Here is a 12,712-nt window from a genome sequence, read left to right on the forward strand (position 1 = left end):
AGACAAATAGAATTCAATTAATATGAACTAATCCAATCGTTTTGTCCTTGGTAGCAACAATACAAAGATGTATCTTGTCCCCTACTATGTCACTTGGCTATAGAAATCCGTCAGATTGAACCCACTACAATGCACCCCTCTCACTAAAGAAAGATCAATCTACTTGGCCAAAGCAAATCAATAGATCAAAGAGATTTACGAAGCTATGATAATCATGCATATAAGAATCATAATTAGAATTGAGAGAAGTCTCAAATATTTATCATGAATAATATGAACATAAACCCACAATTCATCGGATCCAAACAAATGCACCGCACAAAGGAATTACATCGGATATATCAAAGCGAAGATGTGATGATCATTGTATTGAAGATCAAGAGAGAGAGAGAGAGAGAGAGCCTTCTAGGTACTAACTACGGACCCGTAGGTTCGTGGTGAACTACTCACACATCAACATGGGAGCGGTGAGGATGATATAGAGGTCCTATGTGATCGATCCCCCCTCCGAGAGGGCATCGTAAAAGGGCTCCATATGGTCACACGGCGGAACAGAGACTTGCGGCGCCTAAAAAAAGTGTTTTGGCTTGCTCTCTAGGTTTTTTGGGATATATGTGAATTTATAGGACGAAGAGGTACGCCAGGAGGCGGCCGAGAGGAGCATGAGGCAACAAAGCGCCCCCTACCCCCTTGGTCGTGCCCTATTGTGGGTTGCTCCTCTCGTGAAGCTTCTGGCCTCCTCCCAAAGCTTCCATGTCTTATTTTAATCCAGAAAAATCATCAAAACATTTCATGACAATTGGACTTCGTTTGGTACTGTAAACCTCAAAAGCCAAAAACACGCAAAAAATAGGAACTCGCACTCGGCACTCGGTCAATTGGTTAGTGATCAAAAATAATATTAATTGGTATCTAAACTCCCCAAAAAATATCCTAGATGATAATATACTAGCAAAAATGCCCGTGCGTTGCACCGGAAAAAAAATCATCACACCCTTTAACCATCGCCAGTTACACGACTAATTGTTTGATTTATGACCCACATCAACTAATCTCAACATGAAGAATTATGCTTTCACCTTACCATCTTTGCCAAATGGCTAACAAATAGTCTACATACGAAGCAAAATAAATTAATTTACAATCTAAAATATGTCTATATACATCTGTATGTGGTCCTCTAGTGGAACCTTTAGAAAGACCTATATTTAGGCCAACTCCACCGCACGACCCCAAACGGACGTCCGGTTTGGCCGGATTTTGTCCGCTTGGGACGACAATGGGTTCGCTCATGTCCGCCTCTGTCCATTGACCCTAGCACGCCCCCGCGCACGCACGACCCATGTCCACGTCCCCGTCCCCGTCGGCGGCGGCCTTCGCCTTCGCCTCCTCCTCCGCGCGGTGCCGGCTCTCCGCCTCCTCCGCCCAGCGGCTCACCCGCCGGAGCCTCGGCCATCGCGCGGGGGAGGCCTGGATCTGGGCGGTGGCGCGCGGGGACGGAGGTGAGCATTGAAGGAGTTGGGGCCGGCGGCGCACGGCGTCGTGGCAGGGGGTGGTGGCGCGCTGGCGCTGGAGATGGGAGGTAAGGTCGTGGGTGGTCTGGTGTTTTTTCTCCCGCACATACCGATTCAGCTTCACTTATCAATTGGATTGTTGGTTAATTTTAGAAAACACCAAGGACTCATTTTAAAATCACCGCGGTGGGTTTTCCGACGGAAGCGATAACCTCTTTATTATTACTAGCAAAAGGGTCTGTGCGTTGCAACGGGAGAAAAAATACCACACACTTTTAATCTTTTTATAATCATTTTGATTTATTAAAATAATAAGCTAACTAACTAATGTAGTCAGTCCTGTCCTATTTTGTTGAGAAATCAACCCATCCATTGTTAATTCCACCATGATGAGAAATTGAGCGGGACAAGCAAAGCAAAACAAAGAGGCTACGTGAATTGATCAATGTACTGTTATCTTATTTCACTCATGGGGTAGAGAATGTGGGATCATATGACAAACTGAAGGTGGCGTTCCATTCTCTATCTCTACAACAATACAATCTTACATTCAATACATTCATCCATCAGCAAACAAATCCCCACAAAACAAAATTTCTTGTCGGTGCTTGGCACACGGTTGGAGGCATGGGGAGGGGATCTCACCAGATGATAAGTTCCTGCCGGAGAAGGGGATACGATGAGGTGAGCAAGGGTTAGGCGCCTCTATCTGGCCACAAGGAGTCGCCGTTGCCGCGCCATAACCTCGGAGTTTCCCCTGTGAGCCATGGAGGCCCGCCTCCACTTGCAAGTACTTCGCTCCGCCGCGCCGCCGCCGTTCTGCATCGAGCAGACACATCATCCCCAGTCACTGTAGCTGTCGCGTTGATTTGATCCAGAAGTTGTGCTCGAGCGCCGAAACGGGGGCAGCAAGCAGGCAGAGGTACGGCCGCGGAGGTGTGTGGGTTGAGAACGACAACAGTGGTGGTTGAGGTCGGCCGCGGCGGCGAGTGGTGTGGCAGTGGCCTGGGCACACACCAGGATGGACCAGGGTCGACGCGATGCGCTCGAGCGCCGCAACGGGGGCAGTGAGCGGGGAGAGGTACGGCCGCGGAGGCGGGTGGATTGAGATCAACAGCGGTGGCGGTTGAGGTCGGCCGCGGCGGCGAGTGGTGTGGCGGCGGCCTGGGCACAGGCCAGGGTTGCCCAGGGTTGACGGAAGGAGGCGATGCGTACGGGTATAATTTTTGCAGCGAATCGTTTTTTTCCTTTTGCGTTGTAGATAAATGATGAAGCGCGGGTTGAATAATAAAAATTACAGGGGCTTTTTTAGGTAAAGAGGTATAGTATAGGTAAAGATATGGACATTAGGATGTGTTTAAGTTAGTTTGATCGGAGGGTCATGGTTTTCCTGAGCACAGTTTGTTGCGTGGTTTTAAAAAAGTTTATGTTTGATTTTTTTAACAGGAGTGTAGATTTAGGAATGAAGGGAATACTTCAGAACACGTATCAGAGCCTGTCAGTTCGAGTCTTGACGCGAGGACGGAGTCTGACAATTTGACGAGGCGCGACCATAGCACGCGACACGCCTACGCCGAAGCACATGGCCGTCCAGTGACCCCCGGCCCGCGCCGCAGGCCGCGGACTCCATCCATCCTCCTGCCCGCGACGACCCCTTGATTTCCGCCGCGTTCCCACCCGTGCCGTGGCCGTGCCGCGCCCACGCCGCCTCGCGGCACCACCGACATCCCCTTCCCGGCGTCACCCAGCTGTCAATTCCCCACCGACGAAGAAAAGAAAATCCACTCGCCGCCTCACTGCCTCATGGGCCCCGCTCCCCGGCCCGACCTGTCAGTCCCTCGTGTACGTCAGGATCATTATAGATTTCCTAAATAGATCTCGAGATCACCTCCCCCCGTTTGCCATCTTTAGTTTCAGACTTGCAATCCAGCCCCACCTCGCCTGCCTCCCCCTCCATTAAATCCCGCGCCCTCCTCCTCCGCTCCATCCCCCTCGCCACCGCCCAGATCCAGACCATGACGGTGCCGCCGTCGCCGGAGCCGTTCCGCGTCTTCGTCGGGTACGACCCGCGGGAGCACGAGGCGTACGAGGTGTGCCGCCGCAGCCTGATCCGCCACGCCACCGTGCCGCTCGACGTGCGCCCCGTGCGCCAGCCGGACCTCCGCGCGTCGGGTCTCTACTGGCGCGCGCGGGGCCCCACCGAGAGCACCGAGTTCTCCTTCACCCGCTTCCTCACCCCCTTCCTCGCCCGCTACCGCGGCTGGGCGCTCTTCATCGACTGCGACTTCCTCTACCTCGCCGACGTCGCCGAGCTCATCGCCTCCGCCGTGCCCTCGGACGCCGCCGCCGCCAGCCGCCTCGCCGTCGTCTGCGTCAAGCACGTGTACCAGCCCCTCGAGGCCACCAAGATGGACGGCGCCATCCAGACCGTGTACCCGCGCAAGAACTGGTCCTCCATGGTGCTCTACAACTGCGCCCACCCCAAGAACGTTGCCGCGCTCACACCGGACGCCGTCAGCACCAAGCCCGGCGCCTTCCTCCACCGCTTCTCCTGGCTCGACGACGACGAGATCGGGGAGGTGCCCTTCGTCTGGAACTTCCTCGTCGGCCACAACAGGGTCGACCCCGACGACCCGGCCACGCAGCCCAAGGCCCTGCACTACACCTGCGGGGGGCCCTGGTTCGAAAGGTACAGGGACTGCGAGTTCGCCGACCTCTGGATCAAAGAGGCAGAGGAGCTCAGGGCCGACAAGGAGAAGCGCAGGGCCGAGAAGGAGAGGCTCCGGCTCGAGGACGACGAGGACGACGAGGGGAATTGATGGGTGATGGGGCCGACCAACAAGTTTGCTGCATTGCATTGGTTCTTTTGCGCCGTAGGAATTCTTTCGATTCAATCTGTTTGTTATGCTGGTTTCTCGGTATAGGTGGTAGAGGAGGCCATCAGTAGATAGCTCGACTATATTGGTAGTATGCTCTTGTGTAGTAGTCGCAATCGATCTATGAATGAACCACTCCACGTTGCCAATAGATTTTTTGTCCTTAGCCTTGCGCCTGTCAGTTCTGCTGCTCTTGTTTCTGATCACACCATACTTGCTGAATTAATAGTCCTTGGCTGGCTGACGTTGGAACCGCCGTATTTGCCGAAAACGATGGCGGGCGAATCGGTCCCGATTTCATCTGTTTGCAGCTGCAGGCAGGGTTGTGTTGGTCTTTTGGTTTGGTTTAGGAGATGAAATTTCATGGCACCGCAACACAATGGCTGGCTTCTTGTGTTCCTTTGCGCTGGGACTGGGAGGCTGCGAGTCTTTTGTGTTGGTTTTTCGGTTCAGGAGATGCAATGTCATGGCACTGCAGCAAAATGGCTGGTTTCTTCGTGTTGCTAGGCACTGCAGCATAATGGCTAGCTCCTTGTGTTCCTTGGCACTTGGAGGCTGGGAACGTCCCTGGATAGATAACTCTGCAGAGAACTCCGATGACAGATTGCATCTTCTTCGCGCTGGGCCAGAGAGAGATGTGTCCCTGTGTCTGTAATCTCGAATCACGTGTTAATAATGGGGGTACTAGGTCGAGCACAACCAGTCGTTGATCGTTCTAGTTCTACTTTGGACTCATCAGTGGTGGGCCGTGGACGTGTGGAACTGGAGCACCCGGCAACAGAATCCAATGTCTATGTGACCACTGTCCACTGCTCACCGGCTGACTTTTGGACATACATACTCAGAATTAGCATGGCATCCAGATAACTCCCAAACTTCAAAGTATTTAGGTATAGAAAAAGTACTCCCTCCGTCTTAAAATAAATGTCTCAACTTTGTACTAGCTCTAGTACAAAATTGTACTAAGCTTGAGACAGTTATTTTGGGACGGAGGGAGTATTATATTTCTATTTGGACAAAGCGATCTTATCTCTGTAAGAGGCAAAGAATCCGATTCTTCTTCTTAAGCCAGCAGCTACCTAGCTTTACTGGAGTTTTTGAGTGACCCCGCCTTCACTTTACACTAAGCACCAGCACGTGCAGTTATTACACCATAAGCCATCGATTACTTTGGGCCGGTTCAGATGGAAGGAATTCCACCGCAACGCCCGGCACTGTACATACCAGCCCTGGTTGGTGAATTAGTCGCACAAGGTTCTCTAAAATATTACTGCCGGACAAGCTAATTTCAGCATCAGAAACATTGTACACAATTATTTACACCATTATTATGAGATGGTGTTGGACAGGCCAATCCGGGCGTCAGAATTTCTCTACTAATATTCACATCACCGTGTAACCAGGCCCTCCTCCGCCTTCCGGGACGGTCCACTCGATGTTTTGCTTCGGATCTTTTATGTCACAAGCCTGCAGACACCGTCAACAGCTTAGGTGGAGGGAACAAAAGTAAGAAGCTCAAATATGTTTCCCAATGGTGCATCCCAACAACTTTGAATTGGCTATCCAGATCATAACATCGACAGTGTCACTGTGGATTGGATTTGTTTCAACCATGAATGACAGAATAAAACCGAGGAACGTATGCTTTCCAGAAACTACAACTTTGCAGTTCAGTGGATGTCACAGATCCAACAACGTGCAGGCACCCTATGCCAACCCATGCACTGAATTTACACGAATGCAAGATCCCTGAATCATCGAATGAAGAGAGCTACGCACCTTGCAATGAAGGCAATTTTGAGCATTTATGTGAAGCTTCGGGTCACCATTCTCGTCAGATACATATCTGCGTGACAACAGAAATGGTCAGCAGTAATCAGCAACTTCTGCTTTGGCCAAAAAGCATGACACATTTTATTGCACGTTATCTATTCCATTGGGAGAAAATGGTAGTTCAAGCTGGCATGGTCATTGCATACTCGTAAACTCGAGCTGGACAATAACGCGACTCTGGTCCAGCATACTGTGGGAGATTTATGCTTTCAGGTACTGCAGGATCCCTCAAGCGGAGATGAGGAGGCTGGTCATGCTCATGGTTTGTGTTGCTCCTGTACACAAGATACTATTAGTGATAGAAGTACAGATTGAGAAGGTGCTCTGAAGTATTATCCATGGTATCCCCCCAGGTTCAAGATAAAGTAATGCCGTGCAGCTACCACTTTTGATGAGTGCATCTGCAGTATCTATGGTCCTTGAATTTGTGGAAGGAAAAGCGCTCCACGTTTGGGCTATCGGCATCAAACATTTTTATATATACAGTATGGTGTTTCTCATGTTAAAGCACAACTGAGGTGTTGACGCAGTGTGCAATAGTAAAGAAGTTTGAAAGAGGTCAACTGTTCTTGCTGCAGGCATGTGTACCTGTATAAAGAAGACGGAACATCAAAGGACACCTGCCCATCTGGTTTTGGATACGAAATAGGCGAATGCAGATTGGCCATCTGTCCACAGGAAGTGTTCGGTCAATCTCGCCAGTGACAGAATGGAACAACATTGTGATTTTAATCTTCCTCTAAGAAAGAATGTTGAGCAATGGTAGCACTTCACACTCACTTCTGTAGCTTCATGGTCAGGTTTCCCATGCTTCAGTGTAAAAGGTGACTTCCCTTTGAATATGTAGCTAACAATTGAGCAATTCACATGTGTAAGCGAAATGGATAAAACAACAAATGAAATTAGCTTACCAATTGGGACCTCACCGTTCCACTGCTGACAAGGCCATGCCAGGAATAAATCCGTATTCAAATGCCTATAAGCAAACAATAAAGCATCTTTATTCACTTATAAGCTTCAGGAAAAGAAATGTGTAGAAGCGCATGCTCTAGCCAATGCAACCAAAAGATCGATCTGATGAAAGAGACTACGCAATGCATTTATACGTCAACACTCCCCCTCAAGACCTCTTAGCTCCAATACCATGTAGAAGTGCATGCTCTAGCCAATGCAACCAAAAGACCGATCTGATGAAAGAGACTAGGCAATGCATTTATACGTCAACATAATGCATGGCCTATCCTCTGCACTTCTTTGAAATTAAATTTCAAAAACTAGAAAGAAGATGTTGTTTGGGAGACTGATGATAATATTAACCACATACCGGTCTATAATTTCGAGCTCTATAGAGTTCGTCCCATATCCATGACTTCTTGAGATTCTCCCAGTACATATCCATGGAAGATCCTTCAACCAAAGCCTTGAAAGTTGCTTCCGCCGCAAGCATACCTTGTGCACATCTCTACCTTTAGTACAAGGCTTGTATTGATAAAACAGATAATTAAATGAACCGCAAACCCTAGTTAAAAATCTAGCGCAAACAAATACATAGTGGAGAGATACCTGATTTCATAGCGGTATGTGATCCTTTTATTTTGGGAACATTTAGGAACCCTGCAGAGCATCCAATAATTGCACCACCGGGGAAAACTGGATTTGGTATTGACTGAAATTATTTAGTAACTCTATCAGTACCGTATTACTGAATATAAGTAGCAACTACAAAGCAAACACAACACATCTACTCCCTCCGTCCCAAAATTCTTGTCTTAGCTTTATCTAGAAATAGATGTATCTAAATACTAAAGTGTGACTAGATACATTCATATCTAGACAAGTTTAAGACAAGAATTTTGGGACGGAGGGAGTATTAACTAAATAACAGAAGTGAACCACTTTTAACAGCTGAAAAGCAAACATAATAAAGATTATTCAACTGAATAACAGAAGTGGAATGCTACACCAAATGTTGAAATGTAACATAACAAACGAGCAAGACCAGAACTATGTTTCAGCTTACAGAGTTAATAGTGCCAGCAATAGATTGCACCAGTTTACCAATAGCACCAGGTGAAACTGCACTGATGTCTATGTACAATGCCATGTAATATAAATGTAGATTACATAAGGAGCTTACACATGCATTTATCTGTAACCAACCATATCATCTTACCTGAAAACCACCTTCATTCAAAGTACGAGCACCATACTGAAGAACTGTTCCACCTTCCAGAAGTGTTCTGATCGCAGGGTGCTGCTTGAATTTCTGAAACATTGGAGAGAAGAGTTTGATAGTCTGATAGTTAAGTGACGACAGAACTGAAATACTCAGATCAGTTCCATACTACTTTTCACCAAAAGACAATCATACAGAAAATATACACACCTGGAATTCATCATAGGGGCTGAGAAAAGGATTTCGATAATTCAAGGCAACAACCAGACCAATTGCTAACTGAAATAAGAGCAAAAATAACTCTGAATACATGTAATTCAAACTTCTGAATAACACTTTAGGAAGTTGCAATCTATCAAAGAAGTATTAATACCTGGTGTGCAAATCAAGGGTCAAATGATAGAGAAGTATTAATACCCAGTGTGCAAATCAAGGGTCAAATGATAGAGGATGAACTATCACTTCCCCCTTCCAACTCAAACGAAAATGTTTGTGGTGCTTTACTGCTTTTCCTTCCTTTGTTTTAGGATTTTAGTGTATTGGTTTCTGATTTGGGTAGACAACAGACCGGTGCTTCTGTAGCTTCCGTGCTGTTTTGGCATTCTTCTAATAGAAATAACAAGTTCAACAACAACAAAACTCAAGTGAAGATTTTTGTTCATAGAAGAGATCACTTGACACAGCAAAGTCAGATGAACCTTTTTTTGCTGACTAAATTTAGGTTGTGCAGAAGAATGGTTCCTATAATCTGAGATGGTATATTATATATTTACACAGATCAATTATTGCAAGCAAAACATATAACACCAATAATGATGAGCTGCAAATTTCAAAAGTACCTGTCTATCATCAAGGTGGTGTAGAAATGAGATTGTATATTATATATTTGCACAGATAACAATCCTTGCAAGCAAAACATATAATACGTGGTAATGACAAGCTGCAATCTCAAAAGTACCTGTCTATCATCAAGGTGGTATAGAAATGATCCTCCATATGTCTTCATGTCCAAAGGCCACCCTACAGTATGAATCACAGAACCTGGCTCATGCTTTCCTTCTTCTATCTCCCAGACCTAAATGAAAGCATCCAATTTGGACAAAAGAAGCGTTAATAAACCATCCTCAAGTAGTAGTTAGAAAAAAGGACATGGAACAATTTAAGAGAAGCTTGTAAATCACAATCCTATAAGAGTATAAAGGGCAATAAATAAGATTTCTAAAACATTGATAATTCTATTGAAGAAAATATATTAGAAAATGGTGCACGGATGGATGATCCAATGAATGCTAACAAATTGCACCCTAATGTATGCATAGTGCCTATTTAGAGACATCCGACAATTTATACTAGTCGCATTATCTATATAATAAGGCACGTTGTCTGTATTATGTGGTGTTATGTGCAAAAAAAAATAGTTCAGGTAAACAATCCTGCTTCTTTAAGTTTCAGAACTGAGAACAAGGCAATCACACATGGTATTATTGAATTTCATAATTCAAATGGTATCAGTGAATGTAGATATACCTCTTTAATTCCGAGAGCATATGTCTGATGTTGGCCTTGTCCACTTTCTCTGAGCTTGTAATTCGTTATTATTTTCTGGAAAGCACGAGACAAAGAAGGATAATGTGATAGGCTGCAGCATCAATTGCATAATACTAACAGAATAAATAACATTCCATGGACCAAATCTATCAACTAGAATTACATATACTGACCTCTGATAATGAACCCCGGCAACCCTCAGCTAGAAGTGTTATTCGCCCTGCAATCTAAGTAGCTGACCATGAGAATGTATGCGTGCATGGAAAAATAAGAGTAGAAAAGAAAGTATATCAATCTTTGAGAAAAAGAACAAATCAAAGAAATAAGTATTGTCTACCTCTAAAACAATTCAGAAGGAAAATATGCAACATATTATTAACATGTATTTTTATGTGAACCACCAAGTGAAGAAGGTTACTCGCCTCTTAGTTCCACACCCGGTTGAAAAGTTTCCTGTTTACTACCATCTTTAGCAATACCAACATCATTGGTTGCAACGCCTGTAACTATTTGATTTTCATCATAAAGGATCTGTCAGAGCGGAATTGAGGCAAATATTAGTCCTCCCACGAAAGAGTTCCTCAACTGAAAAAGGGTCAAAAAGAATGGTACCTCACTCGCAGCAAACCCTGGATACACTTCAACACCTAACTCTTCAGCCTTTACGGACATCCATCTTACCAATTGGCTCAAGCTGAACAAAAGCAAGTATGTTAACACACACGGATTCTCTGAAATAAGAGGAATATAGAACTATACAAGCATCAAGCGAATAATAAAAAGAAAATATCAGCACCTTATTACATAGTTCCCTTTGTTATCAAAAGGAGATGGAAGTGTCCATGCCTTGTTCTTTGTTAACATCCAGAACTTGTCAGATGAGACAGGGACTCTGATTGGGGCCTGATGAACATATCACAGTCACATAAAAATGAGTATCCAAGTTACTTGGTACATCCCACTCTCAGTTTTCCATAGAGCACTCATAACAAGAATGATTTTAGGAACACAAAACTTGCATTTGTTCTATTTGAAGATATCACAACACCCTCCCACAAAATAATATCTTTAATTTCGTATGTTCAGCTGAATCTCCCTTTTTTTTCATAAAGGGCGCTTTTATTTACTCAAAATATAGCTAAGATGCACACAACCAAACACCAACAGTATGACAAAAAAAAGGATAAAAAAAGACATGTCGGCAACATTAAAGTCATACAGGCAACACTATGCCTATGTCGAAGGAGGTGGCTGAATCAAAGGCATGTGTTCAGTAAATCAACAACAAACAAGCATTATTGCACTAGAAAATCAGAGTGAGACACAAAAACACATAACATATCGAATGCAGAGTACAGAAGGGCATACATCCTCTTGCCTCCACTCCGGGATGAGCTCATCCAACGCACGGGGCTCGAACACATTCCCTGACAGTACATGAGCACCTGCAGAGCAAACAAAAACAAAGGCCCAAATTACTAAGAGAGCGATCAATGCCGTCGCAAGTGTTGTGGTAGTACTACAAGTCTACAACACAGCGGCGAGAACAGGATTCTGTGTGCAAGGCCGCGCACCGACTTCGGCTCCCTTCTCGAGGACGCAGACGGAGAGGTCGGTGTCGGCCGCGCGGCAGAGCTGCTTCAGCCAGATGGCGGCGGCGAGGCCCGCTGGCCCGGCGCCCACGATCACGACGTCGTAGCTCATCGCCTCCCGTTCGGCCGAGAACCACCTCGCTGCGGCCGCGCTCCAGCTGGGCGCGCGGTGGCGGCGAGTCGGGGCCGCGGCAATCCCCGCGGCCGCCGCCACAGCCGCGCGGAGGACTCGATGCATTGGGCACGCGGGTAGCTTCCGGATCGGTGGGAGGTTGCTTGGAGGCGTCTCCCTTCGGAATTTCGGAGCGCCCCTGCGCGAAGAAGAGAGTAGAGAGAGGAGGGGGTGGAGGAAGAGAAGACTGGGATGATACGGAAGTGTGGAGTGGCAGTTCGCTCCAGCACTTGTTTCCTTTTTCTTCTTTAGAATCTGGCTCCGGGACTTGGCTATGGATCAGATCGTTGAGGTGGACGAAGACGTTTTTTTATTTGTTGTTGAAGTGCGCGTTTTGCTGCCTCCCTTATATTTTTAAGGTTTTATGTAAATTTTTTAAAATTTTGATATTAGTTGGTTTGACGGATGAGGAATACAATGAAGTGCATTTTTTTTTATCAGATATGCTAATTTTTTAAGAACCCTCTTTTACGAGCGAGCATCGCAACTAGCGATCAAACTTAATCTCACCCCCCCCCCCTTTCAAGAGGTGGGGGCCGGGGCGGGCAAGCTTTGCCTCAAAACGATTGCTAAAAAGGCAAGCTTTTGCCTCTCGGAAATCGCGCGTTCTAGCGCGCGCGCGTCAAATAGCATCGCCCCTTATTTTTAATGACATTAGCGGAATACTCGCGTTGTCATGGATCAAGCATCGGCGATCTAAAAGCGCCAGGGAGTGATGGAATGCCGGCGGTGTTTTATAAGAAATAACGAGATACGGTGAGAGACAGAGTTATACATGAGGTTTTAGAAGTGTTGCAAGGTGGCAGTATACCGGAGGGGTGGAATGAAACTGTTGTTGTCCTCATCCTGAAGGTGCAGAATCCTAATCGACTGAAAGATTTGCGCCCTATTAGCCTTTGCAACGTTGTCTACAAGCTCGTGTCTAAAGTTCTGGCCAACCGCCTCAAAAGTATATTGGGGGAGATCATTTCTCCAACCCAAAGTGCTTTTGTCCCGGGGAG

General features: G+C 46.2%; 2 protein-coding genes across 3 annotated transcripts; one reads left to right on the top strand and one right to left on the bottom strand.

Moving 5' to 3' along the window:
• Nucleotides 1–3,385: 3,385 nt before the first annotated feature.
• Nucleotides 3,386–4,556, top strand: LOC123398960 (protein CDI-like; the record flags this gene model as incomplete). The annotated part of the gene is made up of 1 exon (XM_045093399.1): nt 3,386–4,556. A coding segment is annotated over one exon (948 nt), but the record flags the coding sequence as incomplete, so codon positions are not given.
• Nucleotides 4,557–5,416: 860 nt separating this feature from the next.
• On the bottom strand, nt 5,417–11,973 carry LOC123434077 (electron transfer flavoprotein-ubiquinone oxidoreductase, mitochondrial). 2 transcript variants are annotated; one of them, XM_045115490.1, is made up of 18 exons: nt 11,522–11,973; nt 11,316–11,392; nt 10,744–10,850; nt 10,560–10,641; nt 10,370–10,478; nt 10,121–10,167; nt 9,927–10,001; nt 9,358–9,474; nt 8,610–8,678; nt 8,397–8,489; nt 7,787–7,889; nt 7,548–7,689; nt 7,135–7,199; nt 7,004–7,056; nt 6,812–6,891; nt 6,370–6,498; nt 6,170–6,236; nt 5,417–5,857 (listed from the first exon to the last, which is right to left on the bottom strand). In XM_045115490.1, exons 1-18 carry the CDS (start codon nt 11,775–11,777, stop codon nt 5,774–5,776), a joined length of 1,755 nt encoding a protein of 584 aa, XP_044971425.1. In that variant the 5' UTR covers nt 11,778–11,973; the 3' UTR covers nt 5,417–5,773. The 2 variants fall into 2 exon arrangements, with proteins under 2 accessions (XP_044971425.1, XP_044971426.1); XM_045115491.1 differs by having other exon boundaries at nt 7,004–7,070; nt 7,150–7,199; nt 7,548–7,672; nt 11,522–11,969.
• Between the last annotated feature and the right edge of the window lie 739 nt (nt 11,974–12,712).

The sequence above is a fragment of the Hordeum vulgare genome, chromosome 1H (assembly GCF_904849725.1).
Source record: "Hordeum vulgare subsp. vulgare chromosome 1H, MorexV3_pseudomolecules_assembly, whole genome shotgun sequence".
NCBI lineage: Eukaryota > Viridiplantae > Streptophyta > Magnoliopsida > Poales > Poaceae > Hordeum > Hordeum vulgare.